This window comes from Salvelinus namaycush, chromosome 14, assembly GCF_016432855.1.
Source record: "Salvelinus namaycush isolate Seneca chromosome 14, SaNama_1.0, whole genome shotgun sequence".
Classification (NCBI taxonomy): Eukaryota; Metazoa; Chordata; class Actinopteri; order Salmoniformes; family Salmonidae; genus Salvelinus; species Salvelinus namaycush.
This window is the reverse complement of record NC_052320.1, coordinates 4,875,644-4,902,471: the sequence shown is the minus strand read 5'-3', so window position 1 is coordinate 4,902,471 and position 26,828 is coordinate 4,875,644. Positions and strand designations below refer to the sequence as shown.

Sequence of the window (26,828 nt, the reverse complement as noted above, 5' to 3'; positions counted from 1 at the left end):
AGACATGCATGCCAACTACATGGAAAACATTTGTCACATGACACACACTTGCATACCTAAACATATGTAAAGCAAATAATAATAATAACAACAATAATACACCAAAAGTAATGTGAATGGTTATCAATATCAACAGTTTGTCCGCATTTTTTTTGGGGGGGGGGGGGGGGGGGGGGGGGCAGAAAATATCCCAGTTATTTCTCAGAACTCTAAAAACAAGGCTTGGATAAATAACCTTCTAAATTCCATAGATGTCAACAAATGCATTCTATGGACTATCAACAGGTAGAGACGAGGAGGAGGAGGAGGGCCGGTGAAAATAAGCTTTTCTTCTGCAAATCAATTCCTTTAATAAAAAAACTAAAAAAACTGAAAGTAAACAAAAACAAAACATCCAATCGCCTCTTTCAGTCAAATCTTGCGTTCTGTTCTTTCATCTTCCGCAGCAGAGCAAGTACAAAAAGTCCTTATTTAACGGTTCATTAGACCACCAATTCTGAAATAAGTGTCAAATTACCTGTCGAATAGGGCTGTAAAAAAAATTGTACTTTTCACCCTGGCTGGCAGTCAGTCAGTGTCCACACATCCTCCAACGAAAGGAAACAGACGAGAGAATAAAGTAGCCTCCTAAAACCTACACCAAAAAAAAAAAAACTTTCTTTTTTCTTTACTTGAGTGAAACTCTTGTTCCTTTACACCCTGTGACGTGGGTACGCATGAACACAGTGATGTCATGTCACAAAGCAAGACGATAGCCAGGACAAATACGGAGTCTTAAATCGGTCGATGACGATTCCCCCTTCAATGGAGAAACACTCTGTCCTCCCCAAGTGCTGTCTGTTTTCCATCGGTGTGTTTTTCTCCCCATGACAACGTGGTGACGCCGTGTTCTTCTGTTCCAACCGTCTACTATAGCAACCATCCGATCCTTCTAAAATGTGACCAATCGAACCGACACGCAAATGTCATAGGACATACACAGCTATTTGTGCTGTGTATTGCTTGTGTTGATAAACCGTGAGATGGGGGGGAAAAGGCCAGAGACTAAAAGAACTAGCTAGAGCAACTACAGTTAAAGCGGACTCAACAGTTTTTTTTGTTTTGTTTTTTTGATTTCACCGAAAATCACAAAAAGAAAAAGAAAAAAAAGCAAGAAAAATGTAATTATGTGCTTTCAACCGTTTTAACAGAAGATCCGTAATAAACCAATGAAGAACACGAGGTTGAGACAAGGTGTCCGTGGCACCACAACCTCTAGTGATGAGGGCAGGGCTCTGGGATTATTTTCATCTGGGGTTTTCTTGCGGCCATTTTGTAAATAATAGGTAGTTTTTTGGGGGGGGGGGGGGGGGGGGGGGGGGACCGGTCTGGGTCCAGGTTTGGGGACTGAGGTTGAGGCAAGGATACTGTAGATAGTTGGTGAGGGGTGTTGGTGGGGGGGCTTGGTTGAGGCTGTGGTGTTGTATTCAGTAGGAAGGTATTGTATTCAGCTCAGTCATAATCATCATGGGACAACAAGGAAACCCCCTTTACTGGTCTGATCTGGCCTTCTTTGGACCAGCAGCTTTCCTAAAGGAGAGAAACAACACGATTCAACAGATGAACATAGACAGGGGGAGCTGCAGAGTCATGAGAGAGCGTTAGGAGTCGAGCTGAGAGTCGAGATCAGAGTTTAAGACTCACCCGTGTTGAATGTTATTTAGTTTTTTTTTGTGCATCTCTGGAGTGATGTTCTATCGATTCCCGAGGTCATTTCATGTTTATCTAAGATCTTGATCAGAAACTCAGCCGGTACGATGAGTTTCTGATCAAGATCTTAGATAAACATGAAATAGATGTCTTTTACTCTCTCGATATCTTGAAAAGTTAATTGCTGACATGCAAAGCCTTTTGGGACTGCATCAACAGCGGACTAATTAAACAAATACCAAAATATAGTTTTTGAGTGGAGCGTAAAGTTACGAATTATGACAGAGGGGTGACTGGGCTTGATCACAACTGACTACTCAAATACTTTTGCATTTCTCAAATAAATTCATTGCATTTTTTTTTTATAGGAATGTATAGTTAAATAACCTATTATTTCATGTGGATAAGAGAGAGAGAGAGACAGAGAGAGAGAGAGACAGAGAGAGAGAGAGAGAGAGAGACAGAGACAGAGAGACAGAGAGAGAGAGAGAGAGGGAGAGAGAGAGGGAGAGGTAGAGAGAGAGGGAGAGACAGAGAGAGACAGAGAGAGAGGGAGAGACAGAGGCAGATGAATGGTACTCACATGTCAGGCGAGGAGCCTGGTCTCTTAGCAGTAGGTTTAGCTGCAACGCCATCTTTACCTACCTCTACAGGGAGAGGACATAGGATTGTATTAATATATTTTATTACAGCACTTTCATTACAACGGGAATCTCAAAGACGCTTTAAAAACTAAAAAGTTTTCTCAAAGAGTAAGAGTAAAGGTGGCAAACAAGTTAGCTTTTTATTTTTAAAAACGAAAGAGCATCATGAAGTATGGTGGTTGCTATGGGGTCCGTCAATCATCATTTCAATATATCAAGGTCAACACAAGTCAAGTTTGGATTTGTTCCATTAACAATAACCAGAGTCCTCTGGTATAATAGAATATCAACCTTTATTTATGTGTATTTATACATTAAATTAATTCCTTTGGTGAAGATCAATGGGAGCTCTGTTTCACTTAAGAGCAGCACAAAATACAAAACACAATAAGGAATTAGTGACACAATTCTAACACTTTAGAGACAGAGGAAAGCAGGCTAGCTTAGCGTTCCGTACCTTGGAGCCACCTGACCTGCGTGGCAGGGCCGTAGCCCTTCTCGTTGCGGGCTGCGATGCGGAAGATGATGGCAGGCTTGGTAGTGTAGTCTATGTGTGCGTTGGAGAGGCTGGACGACTGCACCAGGCAGGAGGGGTTAGGCCCACAGAACACCCGCATAAAAGCCAGCTGGGCTGGGGTGGTGGTGGTGGTGGGCTTGGCCTGCTCCCCGCTCTGGGCGCTCTGGATGGCCAGGTACACCGAGTACTCAATGATCTTACCAGATGTGACCGACGGGGGCTCCCAGGTCAGGTGGGCGCCGTCTGGGCTCTGAGGGGAGAGAGGGAAGAGGGGAGGAGTGGGGAGAGAGAGAGGGAAGAGGGGAAGGGAGAGAAACTTTAAACTCCAGTGAGACAAATGTAACACTACTGACCTCTGACATGGCGTGTTTTGAGCTACGAACACAAATTCAAAAGAAACAAAAACATTAAAATAACGCTCCCTGGGCAAAGGACGTTCAAACACGTTTTTAACCAACTGCCGTAGTTAAATAAACGACACTGAACAAAAATATAAAACGCAACATGCAACAATTTCAAAGATTTTACTGAGTTACAGTTCATATCAGGAAATCAGTCAATTTAAATAAATTCATTAGGCCCCTAAATCTATGGATTTCACATGACTGGGAATACAGATATGCATCTGTTGGTCACAGAAACCTTAAAACAAGGTAGGGGGCGTGGATCAGAACCAGTCAGTATCTGGTGTTGCCACCATTTGCCTCATGCAGCGCGACACATCTCCTTCACATAGAGTTGATCAGGCTGTTGATTGTGGTTTGTGGAATATTATCCCACTGCTCTTCAATGGCTGTGGGAAGTTGCTGGATATTGGCGGGAACTGGAACATGCTGTCGTACATGTCGATCCAGAGCATACCAAACATGCTCAATGGGTGACATGTCTGGTGAGTATGCAGGCCATGGAAGAACTGGGACGGCCATGGAACAACTGGGACATTTTCAGCTCCCAGGAATTGTGTACAGATCCTTGCGACATGGGGCTGTGCATTATCATGCTGAAACATGAGGTGATGGCGGCGGATGAATGGCACGAAAATGGACCTCAGGATCTCATCACTGTATCTTTGTGCATTCAAGTTGCCATTGATAAAATACAATTGTGTTCATTGTCTGTAGCTTATGCCTGCCCATACCATGGGGCACTCTGTTCACAACGTTGACATCAGCAAACCGCTCGCCCACACTACATCATACACGCTGTCTGCCATCTGCCCGGTACAGTTGAAACCGGGATTCATCTGTGAAGTCGCACACTTCCCCAGCGTGCCAGCGGCCATCGAAGTTGAGCATTTGCCCTGGTGAGGACAACGAGCACGCAGATGAGCTTCCCTGAGACGGTTTCTGACAGTTTGTGCAGAAATTCTTCAGTTGTGAAAACCCCCAGTTTCATCAGCTGTCCGGGTGGCTGGTCTCAGACGATCCTGCAGGTGAAGAAGCCAGATGTGGAGGTCCTGGGCTGGCGTGGTTACACGTGGTCTGCTGTTGTGAGGCCGGTTGGACGTACTGCCAAATTCTCTAAAACGATGTTGGAGGCGGCTTATTGCAGAGAAATTAATATTCAATCCTCTGGCAACAGCCCTGGTGAACATTTCTACAGTCAGCATGCCAATTGCACACTCCCTTAACCTGTTTGGGATAGGGGGCAGCATTTTCACGTTTGGATGAAAAGCGTGCCCAGAGTAAACTGCCTGCTACTCAGGCCCAGAAGCTAAGATATGCATATTATTAGTAGATTTGTATAGAAAACACTCTGAAGTTTCTAAAACTGTTTGAATGCTGTCTGTGAGTATAACAGAACTCATATGGCAGGTGAAAAGGTTTGAGAAAAATCCAACCAGGAGGTGGGAAATCTGAGGTTTGTAGTTTTTCGACTCTTGGCCTATCAAATACACAGTGTCTATGGGGTCATATTGCACTTCCTAAGGCTTCCACTAGATGTCAACAGTCTTTAGAACCTTGTTTGATGCTTCTACTGTGAAGTGGGGGCGATTGAGAGGGGATTGAGTAAGGTCTCTTCCCAGAGTGCCACGAGCTGACCAGGCGCGTTCACGTGAGAGAGTTAGCTTGAGTTCCATTGCATTTCTGAAGACAAAGGAATTCTCCGGTTGGAACATTATTGAAGATTTATGTTAAAAAACATCCTAAAGATTGATTCTATACTTCGCTTGACATGTTTCTACGGACTGTAACGGAACTTTGACTTTTCGTCTGCACCTGGTGATAGCGCGGCATGAATTTTATTTACTGTGCTAAACGCGCGAACGAAAAGGAGGTATTTGGACAACTGGGATTCCTGGGAGTGCATTCTGACGAAGATCAAAGGTAAGTGAATATTTATAATGCTATTTCTGACTTCTGTTGACTCCAACATGGCGGATATCTGTTTTCTGAGCGCCGTACTCAGATTATTGCATGGTTTGCTTTTTACGTAAAGTTTTTTTTTAATCTGACACAGCGGTTGCATTAAGGAGAAGTATATCTTTAATTCTGTGAATAACACTTGTATCTTTTATCAATGTTTATTATGAGTATTTCTGTAAATTGATGTGGCTCTGTGCAAATTCACGGGATGTTTTGGAGGCAAAGCCAAATGTAGGTTTTTGGATATAAATATGAACTTGATCGAACAAAACATACATGTATTGTGTAACATGAAGTCCTATGAGTGTCATCTGATGAAGATCATCAAAGGTTAGTGATTCATTTTATCTCTAATTCTGCTTTTTGTGACTCCTCTCTTTGGTTGGAAAATCGCTGTATGCTTTCTGTGACTAGTTGCTGACCTAACATAATGATATGTTTTGCTTTCGCCCCGAAAAGCTTTTTTGAACTCGGACACTCTGGTTGGATTAACGAGAATTTATCTTTAAAATGGTGTCTAATACTTGTATGTTTAAAAAAAGAAATTATGAGATTTCTGTTGATTGAATTTGGCGCCCTGCAATTTCATTGGCTCTTGACGAGGGGTTTCGCTAGACAGGTCATCTATGGCATTGTGATGTGTGACAAATCTGCACATGACATTTTAGAGTGGCCTTTTATTGTCCCCAGCACAAGGTGCACCTGTGTAATGAGCATGCTGTTTAATCAGCGTATTGATATGCCACACCTGTCAGGTGGATGTATTATCTTGGCAAAGGATAAATACTCACTAACAGGGATGTAAACAAATTTGTGCACAACATTTGAGAGAAATAAGCTTTTTTGTGCATATGGAACATTTCTGGGATCTTTTATTTCAGCTCATGAAACATGGGACCAACAACTGTACATGTTGCCTTCATATGTGTTGTGTAAAAAATGCAAATGTTTTACCTTGCTGATCTTGATAGCACAGGGAGCTCCGGGGAAGCCTGGTAGACACGTCTTGAAGGCTGAGACCTCTGAGAAGTTCCCCCGGCCACATGTGTTGATCCCGGCCACTCTGAATTTATAGGCCGTCCCTGGCTGGAGATCCATCTTCTTCATTTGACTGTAGTCTGGGATCGCCCCGGAGTCATCCTACAAGAACAAGACAAGTTCAGTCACACACACACACACAACGTGATTAAATTAAAGTTAATTGGTAGCGTACACAGATTTGCAGATGTTAATCGAAGATGCAGCTTAAATGCTGCATCTAACTTCAACAGTGCAGCAGTAATACCTAGCGATACAAAAAAACACATTAATCATAAAAAGTTTAAAAACACAATATCAAAACAAGCAGTGACGTTGACCGAAGAAAATTATCTTGGGAGGTAACACGGTCGGGTATTTAATCGGGAGGTAATTCCAGAATGGGAGAACAAAAAGGGACTTGAGTTCCTGTACTTTACAACAATCACACCATGAGTTGTTAATCATAACGCAAACCCTTCCTCCTTTCTTTGTCTCTTGACGGGGACAATATATCGAACTCTCCAGTCATTCAGCAGGGTTCTCCGTCCATTGAATATATTGTCCATGTCCGTCAGCACCATCTAGTAAATCATTTTTACCGATGTATCATATTTACTTCATCTTTAACTTATTGTAAAACATCGCTGGGGCAAATACTTCCATTTTTTCCCCAGCAGGGACCACACCCCGATATTAAAAAGGTATGCACTTAATGTACTGTAAATCACTTAGAATAAAAGTGTCTGCTAAGTTTTATATATATTGTATATATTCGAAAAGCACTAAATGAACCAAACGCGATGCATTCTCTCTTTTCGCCTGCTCAAAATATTGGATGAGAAGGTCAGAAAGGACTTGGATGTTTTCTTCTAAAGTGTTTTGAGTAGGAGAGGATGAGTGAGCATGTGAAAGAGCCCTAGAAAAGCGCTATATAAACCCAAAGTATCATCACAGATTCCATGGTGGCATCAGAATAACAGTAGCCTTGATAAGGCGTCTGCATGCGTCCCGGCAGAAACCTTTTGGAAGACTTCCTGCATATATTATTGCAACATTTTATGAAGTTTGTTTGTTTGTTTTGGACTTCGGTGAGTTTTTTTTTCCTTCTCTTCTCTCGACTGTTCGGGCACACAAAAATGTTTCTGAGAGACAAGCCGAAGTCCATGCCCCATTTGTCAGTGATTGGTCAACAGTAGGGGTTCTTCAACTAAAGTTGTTGTCACTCAACAAGAGACGACTCGTTGTCATGCAAATTTTTGTCATTTGAGAAATACTGCACTAAATATCTTAGTTAGACGTAAAATCACGACTAAGATCTCCTCTGCAAAAAACATCAAAATTAACGACAGATGAGTTTTTTTGAGGAAGTGTATACAGGCTACGGCATCTCAAAATGGACAAACAGTACTATCACCGCTTAAAAAAAAAAAAATTCAAGCCAAGGTCCTTTTATGGGATTATGCAGCCGACCTGAAGCATGCTGATGCCTATATAGAGTCTTACATCGACAGAGGCCTGGTCATCAGCGGGTAGTGTGTGTGGTGTGTGCGTGCGTGGTGTGGCGTGTCTTACATCGACAGTGGCTTGGTCGTCAGTGGGCAAGTAGTAGTGTGTGACCACGGTGTTGGTCACCTTGACGATGCCAACGTCAAACCACTGGTTGTCTTTCTTCACCGGGGCTTTGGCCACCGCAGGAGGAGCTCCTTGCCTCTAAATGAACAATATGGGAGTATTAGAAGACATGGTAATAATCTGGAGGATTAGAAGGCAAGGTAATAATCTGGAGGATTAGAAGACAAAATAATAATCTGGAGGATTAGAAGACAAGGTCATAATCTGGAGGATTAGAAGACAAGGTAATAATCTGGAGGATTAGAAGACAAGGTCATAATCTGGAGGATTAGAAGGCAAGGTCATAATCTGGAGGATTAGAAGGCAAGGTCATAATCTGGAGGATTAGACGGCAAGGTCATAATCTGGAGGATTAGACGGCAAGGTCATAATCTGGAGGATTAGACGGCAAGGTCATTATCTGGAGGATTAGACGGCAAGGTCATAATCTGGAGGATTAGACGGCAAGGTCATAATCTGGAGGATTAGACGGCAAGGTCATAATCTGGAGGATTAGACGGCAAGGTCATAATCTGGAGGATTAGACGGCAAGGTCATAATCTGGAGGATTAGAAGACAAGGTCATAATCTGGAGGATTAGAAGACAAGGTCATAATCTGGAGGATTAGAAAACAAGGTCATAATCTGGAGGATTAGAAGACAAGGTCATAATCTGGAGGATTAGAAGACAAGGTCATAATCTGGAGGATTAGAAGACAAGGTCATAATCTGGAGGATTAGACGGCAAGGTCATAATCTGGAGGATTAGACGGCAAGGTCATAATCTGGAGGATTAGACGGCAAGGTCATAATCTGGAGGATTAGACGGCAAGGTCATAATCTGGAGGATTAGAAGGCAAGGTCATAATCTGGAGGATTAGAAGGCAAGGTCATAATCTGGAGGATTAGAAGGCAAGGTCATAATCTGGAGGATTAGAAGGCAAGGTCATAATCTGGAGGATTAGAAGGCAAGGTCATAATCTGGAGGATTAGAAGACAAGGTCATAATCTGGAGGATTAGAAGACAAGGTCATAATCTGGAGGATTAGAAGGCAAGGTCATAATCTGGAGGATTAGAAGGCAAGGTCATAATCTGGAGGATTAGAAGACAAGGTCATAATCTGGAGGATTAGAAAACAAGGTCATAATCTGGAGGATTAGAAAACAAGGTCATAATCTGGAGGATTAGAAGGCAAAATAATAATCTGGAGGATTAGAAGACAAGGTCATAATCTGGAGGATTAGAAGGCAAGGTCATAATCTGGAGGATTAGAAGGCAAGGTCATAATCTGGAGGATTAGAAGGCAAGGTCATAATCTGGAGGATTAGAAGGCAAGGTCATAATCTGGAGGATTAGAAGACAAGGTCATAATCTGGAGGATTAGACGGCAAGGTCATAATCTGGAGGATTAGACTGCAAGGTCATAATCTGGAGGATTAGACGGCAAGGTCATAATCTGGAGGATTAGACGGCAAGGTCATAATCTGGAGGATTAGACTGCAAGGTCATAATCTGGAGGATTAGAAGACAAGGTCATAATCTGGAGGATTAGAAGACAAGGTCATAATCTGGAGGATTAGAAGACAAGGTCATAATCTGGAGGATTAGACGGCAAGGTCATAATCTGGAGGATTAGACGGCAAGGTCATAATCTGGAGGATTAGAAGGCAAGGTCATAATCTGGAGGATTAGAAGACAAGGTCATAATCTGGAGGATTAGAAGACATGGTAATAATCTGGAGGATTAGAAGACATGGTAATAATCTGGAGGATTAGAAGGCAAGGTCATAATCTGGAGGATTAGAAGGCAAGGTCATAATCTGGAGGATTAGAAGGCAATGTCATAATCTGGAGGATTAGAAGACAAGGTCATAATCTGGAGGATTAGACGGCAAGGTCATAATCTGGAGGATTAGACGGCAAGGTCATAATCTGGAGGATTAGAAGGCAAGGTCATAATCTGGAGGATTAGAAGGCAAGGTCATAATCTGGAGGATTAGAAGACAAGGTCATAATCTGGAGGATTAGAAGACAAGGTCATAATCTGGAGGATTAGACGGCAAGGTCATAATCTGGAGGATTAGACGGCAAGGTCATAATCTGGAGGATTAGACGGCAAGGTCATAATCTGGAGGATTAGACGGCAAGGTCATAATCTGGAGGATTAGAAGGCAAGGTCATAATCTGGAGGATTAGAAGGCAAGGTCATAATCTGGAGGATTAGACGGCAAGGTCATAATCTGGAGGATTAGACGGCAAGGTCATAATCTGGAGGATTAGACGGCAAGGTCATAATCTGGAGGATTAGAAGGCAAGGTCATAATCTGGAGGATTAGAAGACAAGGTCATAATCTGGAGGATTAGAAGACAAGGTCATAATCTGGAGGATTAGAAGGCAAGGTCATAATCTGGAGGATTAGACGGCAAGGTCATAATCTGGAGGATTAGACGGCAAGGTCATAATCTGGAGGATTAGACGGCAAGGTCATAATCTGGAGGATTAGACGGCAAGGTCATAATCTGGAGGATTAGAAGGCAAGGTCATAATCTGGAGGATTAGACGGCAAGGTCATAATCTGGAGGATTAGACGGCAAGGTCATAATCTGGAGGATTAGACGGCAAGGTCATAATCTGGAGGATTAGACGGCAAGGTCATAATCTGGAGGATTAGACGGCAAGGTAATAATCTGGAGGATTAGAAGGCAAGGTCATAATCTGGAGGATTAGAAGGCAAGGTCATAATCTGGAGGATTAGAAGACAAGGTCATAATCTGGAGGATTAGAAGGCAAGGTCATAAACTGGAGGATTAGAAGGCAAGGTCATAATCTGGAGGATTAGAAGGCAAGGTCATAATCTGGAGGATTAGAAGGCAAGGTCATAATCTGGAGGATTAGAAGACAAGGTCATAATCTGGAGGATTAGAAGGCAAGGTCATAATCTGGAGGATTAGAAGGCAAGGTCATAATCTGGAGGATTAGAAGACAAGGTCATAATCTGGAGGATTAGAAGGCAAGGTCATAAACTGGAGGATTAGAAGGCAAGGTCATAATCTGGAGGATTAGAAGGCAAGGTCATAATCTGGAGGATTAGAAGGCAAGGTCATAATCTGGAGGATTAGAAGACAAGGTCATAATCTGGAGGATTAGAAGGCAAGGTCATAATCTGGAGGATTAGAAGGCAAGGTCATAATCTGGAGGATTAGAAGGCAAGGTCATAATCTGGAGGATTAGAAGGCAAGGTCATAATCTGGAGGATTAGACGGCAAGGTCATAATCTGGAGGATTAGAAGGCAAGGTAATAATCTGGAGGATTAGAAGGCAAGGTAATAATCTGGAGGATTAGAAGGCAAGGTAATAATCTGGAGGATTAGAAGGCAAGGTAATAATCTGGAGGATTAGACGGCAAGGTCATAATCTGGAGGATTAGACGGCAAGGTCATAATCTGGAGGATTAGACGGCAAGGTCATAATCTGGAGGATTAGAAGGCAAGGTCATAATCTGGAGGATTAGAAGGCAAGGTCATAATCTGGAGGATTAGAAGGCAAGGTCATAATCTGGAGGATTAGAAGGCAAGGTAATAATCTGGAGGATTAGAAGGCAAGGTAATAATCTGGAGGATTAGAAGGCAAGGTAATAATCTGGAGGATTAGAAGGCAAGGTAATAATCTGGAGGATTAGAAGACAAGGTAATAATCTGGAGGATTAGAAGGCAAGGTAATAATCTGGAGGATTAGAAGGCAAGGTAATAATCTGGAGGATTAGAAGGCAAGGTAATAATCTGGAGGATTAGAAGACAAGGTAATAATCTGGAGGATTAGAAGGCATGGTAATAATCTGGAGGATTAGAAGGCATGGTAATAATCTGGAGGATTAGAAGGCATGGTAATAATCTGGAGGATTAGAAGACATGGTAATAATCTGGAGGATTAGAAGGCAAGGTAATAAACATCCTTTAACATCTATCTCTGGAAATAGGGTCAAAAATATTTTATTTTTTGACAACATATTCTACTTATTCAGACAGTAAATCTCAAGAAAACTAATCATTTTTCAGTATCAAGAGGTGAACATAAAACCCGAGACATCTAACAATCAATCAACAGATTGATGTCAACAGACACGTGGTCCCGTGTGGCTCAGTTGGTAGAGCATGGCGCTTGCAACGCCAGGGTTGTGGGTTCATTTCCCACGGGGGGACCAGGATGAATATGTATGAACTTTCCAATTTGTAAGTCGCTCTGGATAAGAGCGTCTGCTAAATGACTTAAATGTAAATGTAAACAGATGACAGAAATTTTGACAAGGTTCAGTCCACTCACCCCTGCAGCTGACTCTATGCCGTTAGCCACCTCTGCCAGGGTCGCAGCTGCCTGCATCTTAGCCGGACTGGCCACCATCATGGTCTGAGTCTTAGCCGTGCTGGCCACCATCATGGGCTGAGTCTTAGCCGGGCTGGCCACCATCATGGGCTGAGTCTTAGTCGGGCTGGCCACCATCATGGGCTGAGTCTTAGCCGGGCTGGCCACCATCATGGGCTGAGTCTTAGCCGGGATAGCCACCATCATGGGCTGAGTCTTAGCCGGGATAGCCACCATCATGGGCTGAGTCTTAGCTGGGTTTGTCACCACCATGGTGCAGGTTGGGGCTAGCCGGGCCACAGCCTGGGTCACTGCTGCAGCCAGCTCCTGGCCGTTACTCTCTGACGCTGGGTCGTTCAGGCTGTCTGCTGGGGCCAGGCCCTCGGTGGGCTGGGTCAAATCAAACTTCATTTATAGAGCACATTTCTTTAAAAAAAAATCTGTTCAAAGTGCTAAACAGAAAATGAAGAGAGAACACCAAAACCAATCGATTTATAGATTTAATACGTAACGCTTCACCGACACGCATCGGGTCCCCGGTTCAAATGTTTAACATGAGTGCATTGGTCCGTGGGACCCCAAACCGACCCAAATGTATCATGCATCGGTCTCAAAATCAATTAAAACGTTACGAATCGCTGGTTCACATTTTTTCCCACCCATCTGAAATTACTTTCCCCCCCTACCTTCCAAAAAAAAGGACATTTTCTGACAACGATGTCCTCTGCTCCAGTGTCAATCTAAACATGCAACTGGGAGCTTGCTACATCCCTTACGCTGGTTTCTACTTAACTGGAAGCTTGCTACAGCCCTTATACTGGTTTCTACTTAACTGGGAGCTTGCTACATCCCTTACGCTGGTTTCTACTTAACTGGGAGCTTGCTACATCCCTTACGCTGGTTTCTACTTAACTGGGAGCTTGCTACATCCCTTACGCTGGTTTCTACTTAACTGGAAGCTTGCTACATCCCTTACGCTGGTTTCTACTTAACTGGGAGCTTGCTACATCCCTTACGCTGGTTTCTACTTAACTGGGAGCTTGCTACATCCCTTACGCTGGTTTCTACTTAACTGGGAGCTTGCTACAGCCCTTCCTACGCTGGTTTCTACTTAACTGGGAGCTTGCTACATCCCTTACGCTGGTTTCTACTTAACTGGGAGCTTGCTACATCCCTTACGCTGGTTTCTACTTAACTGGAAGCTTGCTACAGCCCTTATACTGGTTTCTACTTAACTGGGAGCTTGCTACAGCCCTCCCTACGCTGGTTTCTACTTAACTGGGAGCTTGCTACAGCCCTTCCTACACTGGTTTCTACTTAACTGGGAGCTTGCTACAGCCCATACGCTGGTTTCTACTTAACTGGGAGCTTGCTACAGCCCTTATACTGGTTTCTACTTAACTGGGAGCTTGCTACAGCCCTTATACTGGTTTCTACTTAACTGGGAGCTTGCTACAGCCCTCCCTACGCTGGTTTCTACTTAACTGGGAGCTTGCTACAGCCCTTATACTGGTTTCTACTTAACTGGAAGCTTGCTATAACCCTTATACTGGTTTCTACGTAACTGGGAGCTTGCTACAGCCCTTATACTGGTTTCTACTTAACTGGGAGCTTGCTACAGCCCTTCTTATACTGGTTTCTACTTAACTGGGAGCTTGCTACAGCCATTCCTACACTGGTTTCTACTTAACTGGGAGCTTGCTACAGCCCTTCTTATACTGGTTTCTACTTAACTGGGAGCTTGCTACAGCCCTTCCTACACTGGTTTCTACTTAACTGGGAGCTTGCTACAGCCCTTACGTTGGTTTCTACTTAACTGGGAGCTTGCTACAGCCCTTCCTACGCTGGTTTCTACTTAACTGGGAGCTTGCTACAGCCCTTATACTGGTTTCTACTTAACTGGGAGCTTGCTACAGCCCTTATACTGGTTTCTACTTAACTGGGAGCTTGCTACAGCCCTTACGTTGGTTTCTACTTAACTGGGAGCTTGCTACAGCCCTTCCTACGCTGGTTTCTACTTAACTGGGAGCTTGCTACAGCCCTTATACTGGTTTCTACTTAACTGGGAGCTTGCTACAGCCCTTATACTGGTTTCTACTTAACTGGGAGCTTGCTACAGCCCTTCCTACACTGGTTTCTACTTAAGTAAATGGGAAAATGACTTCATTTTGGATCCTTTAAAAAAACAACAGTTATTTGACAGGATTATATGGTGGAGACGCTATAATAATGTTTGGCTCAGAAGATTAGTTTATTTCCTTCCACCAATACCATAACAGCATTAACCATAACATCAAACTAACTATGGAGTACAGCGAGGATAACTACCCATTTGTTGGACCTTGAGATCACTAAAAACGACATCAATCCTTAGGAAGCCTACAGATGGGAATACCATTCTGAGGGCAAGACAGCTTTCACCCCCAAAAAGAATAAAAGAGAACATTTCAAAACGGCCAATTCCACAGAATTTGCGATCAAGAAACAGACCGCAGTGTCAAATCTGCTGAATTAGAGAATCGTTTCTTGAATCGCGGTTACACAGCGCTCAGGTCGCGGTTACACAGCGCTCAGGTCGCGGTTACACAGCGCTCAGGTCGCGGTTACACAGCGCTCAGGTCGCGGTTACACAGCGCTCAGGTCGCGGTTACACAGCGCTCAGGTCGCGGTTACACAGCGCTCAGGTCGCGGTTACACAGCGCTCAGGTCGCGGTTACACAGCGCTCAGGTCCTGAAAGATGCAGTTATAAGGGCCGGATGACAAATTACACCAGAGTGTAATTTGTTACATAATATAGCACTGAACCTGAGAACATTAAAAAGAATAATTTAAAATAATTGGTGAACCATCCAAAGTGATACGCTACTACGCCAAGTCGTCCCAGAGCCGCCAGTCGTACGCTTTAACAGATGTCCTTCCCTAAATGACAAATTAGCCCACAGCTATCTTCCTGGTGACTCTCAAAAAAAAAAACTTGGCTAGACCACAAACCCAGGGGCTCTTTTACATGTAACCAGGGCAACCATTGTAGAAATATTGCACGGGGGAAAAGTATCTTGTTGACACAGCATTGAATTAACTGCAAAACCACTCGTCACCTACAGATTGGAATGTCCACAGTGCAAGGTGTTCTACATTGGACGGACAAAGAGACGCCTTCAAGACCTCTTAGCCTGAACACAAATCGGCTCCATACGGGTAGCCAATGAAGACTAACCCATGGCAAAGCACGGCAAGTCCTTACACCTCCCTACAAGCTATGGGTATTGATCATGTTCCGGCCTCAATTAGAAAAGGGGACCGTCTCTTAAACAGCTAAACCAAAAAGGGAACGTTTTTTGGGATTTACAAACGACAGGCCACTAAATACCCTGGTTTAAATGAAGATATGGATTTCTCTCCGTTCCTGTAGGGTCATGAGAAGTGCCTTCGCTGTCATCTAGTGGACATTATGCTCCATTACCCTCAGCTGTTTAGACTGCTGTGATCTAGTGGACATTATGCTCCATTACCCTCAGCTGTTTAGACTGCTGTGATCTAGTGGACATTATGCTCCATTACCCTCAGCTGTTCAGACTGCTGTGGTCCATGTTTGCTGTGATCTAGTGGACATTATGCTCCATTACCCTCAGCTGTTTAGACTGCTGTGATCTAGTGGACATTATGCTCCATTACCCTCAGCTGTTTAGACTGCTGTGGTCTAGTGGACATTATGCTCCATTACACTTAGCTGTTTAGACTGCTGTGGTCCATGTTTGCTATGATCTAGTGTAGTATAAAATAGATCTCTCCTAGTCTTACCACTTGGCCCAGTCATATTCAAGGTTACAACTACCTTTCTAGGGGTTCTGATGCTTCTAACATTGAGTTGCATTTTGATGACATATCTACAGTATTTCACCTGTCCAATCAATTCTGTAACCACTCCCTCTTCAAATCCGTGTTGATTGGAAAAAGCTGTTCAGAAGAGGACATTGTATGATCATATCTTCGTACTCCCTGACAAAAGCCTTGCAGCCGAAACGCCTCAGTTTCCATTGAACATACAAATAAAGGCATTTTCATTCATTATATGAAGAACGCCTTGGTCCTTTCTGATAAGCAACTGCGTTGACAGTCATTGGATCTACAAGTCATTTAGCATGCTGAACAACCCCAGCCAACATCACTGGCCAAGGCATGCTGTGTTAATATTACATTTCTCTTGTTCAGGTTCACCATCAGCAATAGTTGTGGTAGTTTTGCTTGTAGCAAATCAGTAATTGATGGTCTTTAATCATTTTTTTCTTTTAGACATACAGGGTAAAGTCGATCATTTCATAACGAAGACAGCAATCACGTTTGCTACCTTTCACTGCATGGTTGAAGCGGTTGGGCGTATCAGGCTCTGCACACTCCTGGATTGCATCATACCTGGCAGGCCGCTCCTACCAGGTGACGTGGAGAGGATCTGTGGTCTGCATCACGTGCTCTCACTACTGGTGTCCCCCAGGGCTCCGTTCTAGGCCCTCTCCTCTCTATACACCAAGTCACTCAGCTCCGTTATATCCTCACATGGTCTCTCCTATCACTGCTATGAGGATGGACCTCTCCTCTTCTCTCTATACACCAAGTCACTCGGCTCTGTCACATCCTCACATGGTCTCTCCTATCACTGCTATGAGGATGGACCTCTCCTCTTCTCTCTATACACCAAGTCACTCAGCTCCGTTATATCCTCACCTGGTCTCTCCTATCACTGCTATGAGGATGGACCTCTCCTCTTCTCTCTATACACCAAGTCACTCAGCACCGTCATATCCTCACCTGGTCTCTCCTATCACTGCTATGAGGATGGACCTCTCCTCTCTATACACCAAGTCACTCAGCTCCGTCATATCCTCACCTGGTCTCTCCTATCACTGCTATGAGGATGGACCTCTCCTCTTCTCTCTATACACCAAGTCACTCGGCTCTGTCACATCCTCACATGGTCTCTCCTATCACTGCTATGAGGATGGACCTCTCCTCTTCTCTCTATACACCAAGTCACTCAGCTCTGTCATATCCTCACATGGTCTCTCCTATCACTGCTATGAGGATGGACCTCTCCTCTCCTCTCTATACACCAAGTCACTCAGCTCTGTCATATCCTCACATGGTCTCTCCTATCACTGCTATGAGGATGGACCTCTCCTCTCCTCTCTATACACCAAGTCACTCAGCTCTGTCATATCCTCACATGGTCTCTCCTATCACTGCTATGAGGATGGACCTCTCCTCTCTATAGACCAAGTCACTCGGCTCCGTCATATCCTCACATGGTCTCTCCTATCACTGCTATGAGGATGGACCTCTCCTCTTCTCTCTATACACCAAGTCACTGGGCTCCCTCATATCCTCATATGGTCTCCCCTATCACTGCTATGAGGATGGACCTCTCCTCTTCTCTCTCTAGACCAAGTCACTCAGCTCCATCATATCCTCACATGGTCTCTCCTATCACTGCTATGAGGATCACACTCAACTACTCGTCTCCTTCCCCCTTCTGACACCCAGGTGGCGACACGCATCTCTATGTGCCAGGCAGACAGCTCAGCTTGGATGTCGGCCCCACCACCTCAACAAGACAGAGCTGTTCTTCCTCCCAGGGAAGGCCTGTCCTCTCCAAGACCTCTCCATCACGGTTGACAACTCCACGGTGTCGCCCTCCCAGAGGGCAAAGAACCTTGATGTGACCCTGGACCACACCCTGTCGTTCTCTGCAAACATCAAAGCAGTGACTCGCTCCTGCAGGTTCATGCTCCACAACGTCTATAGAGTACCACCTTTTCCTCACACAGGAAGTGGCGCAGATCCTAATCCAGGAACTTGTCATCTCCCGTCTGGGCTACTGCAACTCTCTGTTGGCTGGGCTCCCCGCTTGTGTCATCAAACCTCTGCAACTTATCCAGAACGCTGCAGCCCGCCTGGTGTTCAACCTTCCCAAGTCCTTCTATGTCTCCCCGCTCCTCCGCACATTCCACTGGCTTCCAGTCGAAGCTCGCATCCACTACGAGACCATGATACTTGCCTACGGAGCAGCGAGAGGAACTGCCTCTCCCTACCTTCAGGCTCTGCTCAAACCCTACACCTCAACCCGTAGCACTCCGTTCCGCCACCTCTGGTCTTTTGGCTTCTTGGCCCTCCCACCCCTATGAGAGGGCAGCTCCCGCTCAGCCCAGTCAAAACTCTTCTCTGTCCTGGCAACCCACCAGCACTACCTCCCCAGCAGCCCAGCAGCACTACCTCCCCAGCAGCACTACCTCCCCAGCAGCACTACCTACTAGCACTGACATTACTTCGTACGATTGTGATGCATTGTCTCACCTAGCTATCTTACGATGAACGCAGTAATTACGTCTCTAGATAAGAGCGCCAGCTAAATGACTACGATGAACGCAGTAATTACGTCTCTAGATAAGAGCGCCTGCTAAATGACTACGATGAACGCAGTAATTACGTCTCTAGATAAGAGCGCCTGCTAAATGACTACGATGAACGCAGTAATTACGTCTCTAGATAAGAGCGCCTGCTAAATGACTACGATGAACGCAGTAATTACGTCTCTAGATAAGAGCGTCTGCTAAATGACTACGATGAACGCAGTAATTATGTCTCTAGATAAGAGCGTCTGCTAAATGACTACGATGAACGCAGTAATTATGTCTCTAGATGAGAGCGTCTGCTAAATGACTACGATGAACGCAGTAATTACGTCTCTAGATAAGAGCGTCTGCTAAATGACTACGATGAACGCAGTAATTATGTCTCTAGATGAGAGCGCCTGCTAAATGACTACGATGAACGCAGTAATTATGTCTCTAGATAAGAGCGTCTGCTAAATGACTACGATGAACGCAGTAATTACGTCTCTAGATAAGAGCGCCAGCTAAATGACTACGATGACCGCAGTAATTACGTCTCTAGATAAGAGCGTCTGCTAAATGACTACGATGAACGCAGTAATTACGTCTCTAGATAAGAGCGCCAGCTAAATGACTACGATGACCGCAGTAATTACGTCTCTAGATAAGAGCGTCTGCTAAATGACTACGATGAACGCAGTAATTACGTCTCTAGATAAGAGCGCCAGCTAAATGACTACGATGAACGCAGTAATTACGTCTCTAGATAAGAGCGCCTGCTAAATGACTACGATGAACGCAGTAATTACGTCTCTAGATAAGAGCGTCTGCTAAATGACTACGGTGAACGCAGTAATTATGTCTCTAGATGAGAGCGCCAGCTAAATGACTACGATGAACGCAGTAATTACGTCTCTAGATAAGAGCGCCTGCTAAATGACTACGATGAACGCAGTAATTACGTCTCTAGATAAGAGCGCCAGCTAAATGACTACGATGAACGCAGTAATTACGTCTCTAGATAAGAGCGCCTGCTAAATGACTACGATGAACGCAGTAATTACGTCTCTAGATAAGAGCGTCAGCTAAATGACTACGATGACCGCAGTAATTATGTCTCTAGATGAGAGCGTCTGCTAAATGACTACGATGAACGCAGTAATTACGTCTCTAGATAAGAGCGCCAGCTAAATGACTACGATGACCGCAGTAATTACGTCTCTAGATAAGAGCGCCTGCTAAATGACTACGATGAACGCAGTAATTACGTCTCTAGATAAGAGCGTCTGCTAAATGACTACGATGAACGCAGTAATTATGTCTCTAGATAAGAGCGCCTGCTAAATGACTACGATGAACGCAGTAATTACGTCTCTAGATAAGAGCGTCTGCTAAATGACTACGATGAACGCAGTAATTACGTCTCTAGATAAGAGCGCCAGCTAAATGACTACGGTGAACGCAGTAATTACGTCTCTAGATAAGAGCGTCTGCTAAATGACTACGATGAACGCAGTAATTACGTCTCTAGATAAGAGCGCCAGCTAAATGACTACGGTGAACGCAGTAATTACGTCTCTAGATAAGAGCGCCTGCTAAATGACTACGATGAACGCAGTAATTACGTCTCTAGATAAGAGCGTCTGCTAAATGACTACGATGAACGCAGTAATTACGTCTCTAGATAAGAGCGCCTGCTAAATGACTACGATGAACGCAGTAATTATGTCTCTAGATAAGAGCGCCTGCTAAATGACTACGATGAACGCAGTAATTACGTCTCTAGATAAGAGCGCCAGCTAAATGACTACGATGAACGCAGTAATTACGTCTCTAGATAAGAGCGCCTGCTAAATGACTACGGTGAACGCAGTAATTACGTCTCTAGATAAGAGCGCCTGCTAAATGACTACGATGAACGCAGTAATTACGTCTCTAGATAAGAGCGCCTGCTAAATGACTACGATGAACGCAGTAATTACGTCTCTAGATAAGAGCGCCTGCTAAATGACTACGATGAACGCAGTAATTACGTCTCTAGATAAGAGCGCCTGCTAAATGACTACGGTGAACGCAGTAATTACGTCTCTAGATAAGAGCGCCTGCTAAATGACTACGATGAACGCAGTAATTATGTCTCTAGATAAGAGCGCCTGCTAAATGACTACGATGAACGCAGTAATTACGTCTCTAGATAAGAGCGCCAGCTAAATGACTACGATGAACGCAGTAATTACGTCTCTAGATAAGAGCGTCTGCTAAATGACTACGATGAACGCAGTAATTACGTCTCTAGATAAGAGCGCCTGCTAAATGACTACGATGAACGCAGTAATTACGTCTCTAGATAAGAGCGCCTGCTAAATGACTACGATGACCTGTAAGAGAAGCTCATTCAAATCCGTCAACTTCCAAATGGTTTAAACCATTCCATTATGGAGGGGTGACATCCATAGCGGTGCTATATAATAGAATGGAAAATTCATGTGTTTATGCAACAAACTTCAGTGAATCGAACCGTTCCTCTAATCAAACAATCGCTCCGAATCGTTTCAAATTAAAACGTATGGTTCAAGAGTCTACATATCTAGAATCGTTTCAAATTAAAACGTATGGTTCAAGAGTCTACATACCTAGAATCGTTTCAAATTAAAACGTATGGTTCAAGAGTCTACATACCTAGAATCGTTTCAAATTAAAACGTATGGTTCAAGAGTCTACATACCTAGAATCGTTTCAAATTAAAACGTATGTTTCAAGAGTCTACATACCTAGAATCGTTTCAAATTAAAACGTATGGTTCAAGAGTCTACATACCTAGAATCGTTTCAAATTAAAACGTATGGTTCAAGAGTCTACATACCTAGAATTGTTTCAAATTAAAACGTATGGTTCAAGAGTCTACATACCTAGAATCGTTTCAAATTAAAACGTATGGTTCAAGAGTCTACATACCTAGAATCGTTTCAAATTAAAACGTATGTTTCAAGAGTCTACATACCTAGAATCGTTTCAAATTAAAACGTATGGTTCAAGAGTCTACATACCTAGAATCGTTTCAAATTAAAACGTATGGTTCAAGAGTCAACATATCTAGAATCGTTTCAAATTAAAACGTATGGTTCAAGAGTCTACATATCTAGATACGCATCAAATCATCTTGAAAATGAAACGAACAGACAGTTCAGACCGATGAAGAAAGCAGAACAACAGGACTGACCTGGTTGTGTTGTGCCGCTGCTGCTGCCGCCGCCGCCTGCGCCAGGGCCTGGGCTTCCTGTAGCTGTTGTTGTTGTTGTACCAGGGCTGCCAGCTCAGCCTGAGTCAACACAATGGGGATGTTTTGATGCTGGCCCTCCTGGCCACTGTCTCCTTCATCTGGAGGAGAGGGGGGGGGAGAGAGAGACTTGTTACAATCTACCAAACGGATAACTAAGGCTGGGTGATATATCTATTCATTAGAATGTATGTTTTGGCACGATATTCCAAATGCCAGTACTGCAGGAGTATTTTTTTTATTTTAATACATTTAAGTCATTTAGCAGACGCTCTTATCCAGAGCGACTTACAAATTGGTGCATTCACCTTATGATATCCAGTGGAACAGCCACTTTACAATAGTGCATCTAACTCTTTTAGGGGGGGGGGGGGGGGGGGGGGGGGTTAGAAGGATTACTTTATCCTATCCTAGGTATTCCTTAAAGAGGTGGGGTTTCAGGTGTCTCCGGAAGGTGGTGATTGACTCCGCTGACCTGGCGTCGTGAGCGGACTTAATGAGTTAAGTCCGCTTGTTCTCATTTTTGTCTTTTTGGTATCATCTCCTTCGCTCCATCTGTGCAATGACTATAGGCTGTACCTTCCAATATACACACACACACACCAAAGATGAGATCACATTCCTCTGACAAGCGGTTTCAACTCACCATTTGCATTTTGGTCCAACAGAAATCAGTCATATGGAACTGAAATGCGAGATGTTCAACTGACTACCGATACCATTTTAATGTTTCAACTCATCGCAGAGCAGACACTACTAAAACGGGAGTATAAATTAAGATCGAATCTGAAAAATCAGTTTGTTGCACGCGACATTGCAGTACCGCGTACCGCTAGCAGCATTTAAGCCAAATACCATTACACTAGCCGCCTAGTCGGCGCTTGTACACTAGCCTTTGGCAGCAAGAGTCTCTCGGTGGCCTCCCGGGTGGCGCAGTGGTCTAGAACACTGCATCGCAGCGCTAGCTGTGCCACCAGAGACTCTGGGTTCGCGCCCAGGCTCTGTCGCAGCCGGCCGCGACCTGGAGGTCTGTGGGGCGACGCACAATTGGCCCAGCGTCGTCCGGGTTAGGGAGGGTTTGGCCGGTAGGGATATCCTTGTCTCATCGCGCACCAGCGACTCCTGTGGCGGGCCGGGCGCAGTGCGCGCTAACCAGGGGGGCCAGGTGCACGGTGTTTCCTCCGACACATTGGTGCAGCTGGCTTCCGGGTTGGAGGCGCGCCGTGTTAAGAAGCAGTGCGGCTTGGTTGGGTTGTGCTTCGGAGGACGCATGGCTTTCGACCTTCGCCTCTCCCGAGCCCGTACGGGAGTTGTAGCGATGAGACAAGATAGTAACTACTAACAATTGGATACCACGAAATTGGGGATATTCTTTTTTTAAAAGAGTCTCTCTGCGAGTGTTGTCGGGAGCAACTGCTTGCACGCGCGTTACCCCTCCACTATGTCTCCCTGTCATGGCGTTACTACTCCACTATGTCTCCCTGTCATGGCTTTTGCTCCATCAGTACAGACACCAACATGAGCAGCAGCTACGTTTGGCTACATACAGACCGTTAGCGGATTTCCCGCGAGAGAGTAACGGTTAATGTGATTGGATGTTAATTATTTCACTAGACTACCTGTATTTGACATTGTGTTGTTATTTCGCTGAACACCAGACAGTTTAATTTTATTTTTGGCAGTGAAACGAGGCTACTCAGGCGAGAGACAAAAACTCACCCAAATGTATAGTCCCGTTGGAAAATATAAGTGGACAGCTTTAATATATATATATTTTTTTTTTATACGTGAATCACATTTTTATTTGGCGTACCCCCGACTCATTGTGGGTACCCATACCCCAGTTTGGGAATACCTGATCTACAGCAGGTATGACCAGGACCGTCTGTAGTACAGCCTGTATGACCAGGACCGTCTGTAGTACAGCAGGTATGACCAGGACCGTCTGTAGTACAGCCTGTATGACCAGGACCGTCTGTAGTACAGCAGGTATGACCAGGACCGTCTGTAGTACAGCCTGTATGACCAGGACCGTCTGTAGTACAGCAGGTATGACCAGGACCGTCTGTAGTACAGCAGGTATGACCAGGACCGTCTGTAGTACAGCAGGTATGACCAGGACCGTCTGTAGTACAGCAGGTATGACCAGGACCGTCTGTAGTACAGCAGGTATGACCAGGACCGTCTGTAGTACAGCCTGTATGACCAGGACCGTCTGTAGTACAGCCTGTATGACCAGGACCGTCTGTAGTACAGCCTGTATGACCAGGACCGTCTGTAGTACAGCCTGTATGACCAGGACCGTCTGTAGTACAGCCTGTATGACCAGGACCGTCTGTAGTACAGCAGGTATGACCAGGACCGTCTGTAGTACAGCAGGTATGACCAGGACCGTCTGTAGTACAGCCTGTATGACCAGGACCGTCTGTAGTACAGCCTGTATGACCAGGACCGTCTGTAGTACAGCCTGTATGACCAGGACCGTCTGTAGTACAGCCTGTATGACCAGGACCGTCTGTAGTACAGCCTGTATGACCAGGACCGTCTGTAGTACAGCCTGTATGACCAGGACCGTCTGTAGTACAGCCTGTATGACCAGGACCGTCTGTAGTACAGCAGGTATGACCAGGACCGTCTGTAGTACAGCCTGTATGACCAGGACCGTCTGTAGTACAGCCTGTATGACCAGGACCGTCTGTAGTACAGCCTGTATGACCAGGACCGTCTGTAGTACAGCCTGTATGACCAGGACCGTCTGTAGTACAGCCTGTATGACCAGGACCGTCTGTAGTACAGCCTGTATGACCAGGACCGTCTGTAGTACAGCCTGTATGACCAGGACCGTCTGTAGTACAGCAGGTATGACCAGGACCGTCTGTAGTACAGCCTGTATGACCAGGACCGTCTGTAGTACAGCCTGTATGACCAGGACCGTCTGTAGTACAGCCTGTATGACCAGGACCGTCTGTAGTACAGCCTGTATGACCAGGACCGTCTGTAGTACAGCCTGTATGACCAGGACCGTCTGTAGTACAGCCTGTATGACCAGGACCGTCTGTAGTACAGCCTGTATGACCAGGACCGTCTGTAGTACAGCAGGTATGACCAGGACCGTCTGTAGTACAGCAGGTATGACCAGGACCGTCTGTAGTACAGCAGGTATGACCAGGACCGTCTGTAGTACAGCAGGTATGACCAGGACCGTCTGTAGTACAGCAGGTATGACCAGGACCGTCTGTAGTACAGCAGGTATGACCAGGACCGTCTGTAGTACAGCAGGTATGACCAGGACCGTCTGTAGTACAGCCTGTATGACCAGGACCGTCTGTAGTACAGCAGGTATGACCAGGACCGTCTGTAGTACAGCAGGTATGACCAGGACCGTCTGTAGTACAGCCTGTATGACCAGGACCGTCTGTAGTACAGCAGGTATGACCAGGACCGTCTGTAGTACAGCAGGTATGACCAGGACCGTCTGTAGTACAGCCTGTATGACCAGGACCGTCTGTAGTACAGCAGGTATGACCAGGACCGTCTGTAGTACAGCAGGTATGACCAGGACCGTCTGTAGTACAGCAGGTATGACCAGGACCGTCTGTAGTACAGCCTGTATGACCAGGACCGTCTGTAGTACAGCCTGTATGACCAGGACCGTCTGTAGTACAGCCTGTATGACCAGGACCGTCTGTAGTACAGCCTGTATGACCAGGACCGTCTGTAGTACAGCCTGTATGACCAGGACCGTCTGTAGTACAGCAGGTATGACCAGGACCGTCTGTAGTACAGCCTGTATGACCAGGACCGTCTGTAGTACAGCCTGTATGACCAGGACCGTCTGTAGTACAGCCTGTATGACCAGGACCGTCTGTAGTACAGCCTGTATGACCAGGACCGTCTGTAGTACAGCCTGTATGACCAGGACCGTCTGTAGTACAGCCTGTATGACCAGGACCGTCTGTAGTACAGCCTGTATGACCAGGACCGTCTGTAGTACAGCCTGTATGACCAGGACCGTCTGTAGTACAGCCTGTATGACCAGGACCGTCTGTAGTACAGCAGGTATGACCAGGACCGTCTGTAGTACAGCCTGTATGACCAGGACCGTCTGTAGTACAGCCTGTATGACCAGGACCGTCTGTAGTACAGCCTGTATGACCAGGACCGTCTGTAGTACAGCCTGTATGACCAGGACCGTCTGTAGTACAGCCTGTATGACCAGGACCGTCTGTAGTACAGCAGGTATGACCAGGACCGTCTGTAGTACAGCAGGTATGACCAGGACCGTCTGTAGTACAGCCTGTATGACCAGGACCGTCTGTAGTACAGCCTGTATGACCAGGACCGTCTGTAGTACAGCCTGTATGACCAGGACCGTCTGTAGTACAGCCTGTATGACCAGGACCGTCTGTAGTACAGCCTGTATGACCAGGACCGTCTGTAGTACAGCCTGTATGACCAGGACCGTCTGTAGTACAGCCTGTATGACCAGGACCGTCTGTAGTACAGCAGGTATGACCAGGACCGTCTGTAGTACAGCAGGTATGACCAGGACCGTCTGTAGTACAGCAGGTATGACCAGGACCGTCTGTAGTACAGCAGGTATGACCAGGACCGTCTGTAGTACAGCAGGTATGACCAGGACCGTCTGTAGTACAGCCTGTATGACCAGGACCGTCTGTAGTACAGCCTGTATGACCAGGACCGTCTGTAGTACAGCCTGTATGACCAGGACCGTCTGTAGTACAGCAGGTATGACCAGGACCGTCTGTAGTACAGCAGGTATGACCAGGACCGTCTGTAGTACAGCCTGTATGACCAGGACCGTCTGTAGTACAGCCTGTATGACCAGGACCGTCTGTAGTACAGCCTGTATGACCAGGACCGTCTGTAGTACAGCCTGTATGACCAGGACCGTCTGTAGTACAGCCTGTATGACCAGGACCGTCTGTAGTACAG

General features: G+C 45.3%; 1 protein-coding gene across 1 annotated transcript in view; it reads right to left on the bottom strand.

The window, feature by feature from the left end:
* Window positions 1-159: 159 nt before the first annotated feature.
* hcfc1b (host cell factor C1b) overlaps window positions 160-26,828 on the bottom strand; it is a 60,497-nt gene continuing 33,828 nt past the window's right edge. Inside the window, exons 19-25 of the mRNA XM_039008697.1 lie at window positions 21,816-21,973; window positions 12,170-12,598; window positions 7,809-7,946; window positions 6,171-6,356; window positions 2,791-3,100; window positions 2,273-2,336; window positions 160-1,569 (exon numbers count right to left, since the gene is read on the bottom strand). Coding sequence (XP_038864625.1) covers window positions 1,530-1,569; window positions 2,273-2,336; window positions 2,791-3,100; window positions 6,171-6,356; window positions 7,809-7,946; window positions 12,170-12,598; window positions 21,816-21,973 — 1,325 coding nt within the window. The 3' untranslated portion in view covers window positions 160-1,529. The remainder of the gene's footprint in view (window positions 1,570-2,272; window positions 2,337-2,790; window positions 3,101-6,170; window positions 6,357-7,808; window positions 7,947-12,169; window positions 12,599-21,815; window positions 21,974-26,828) is intronic.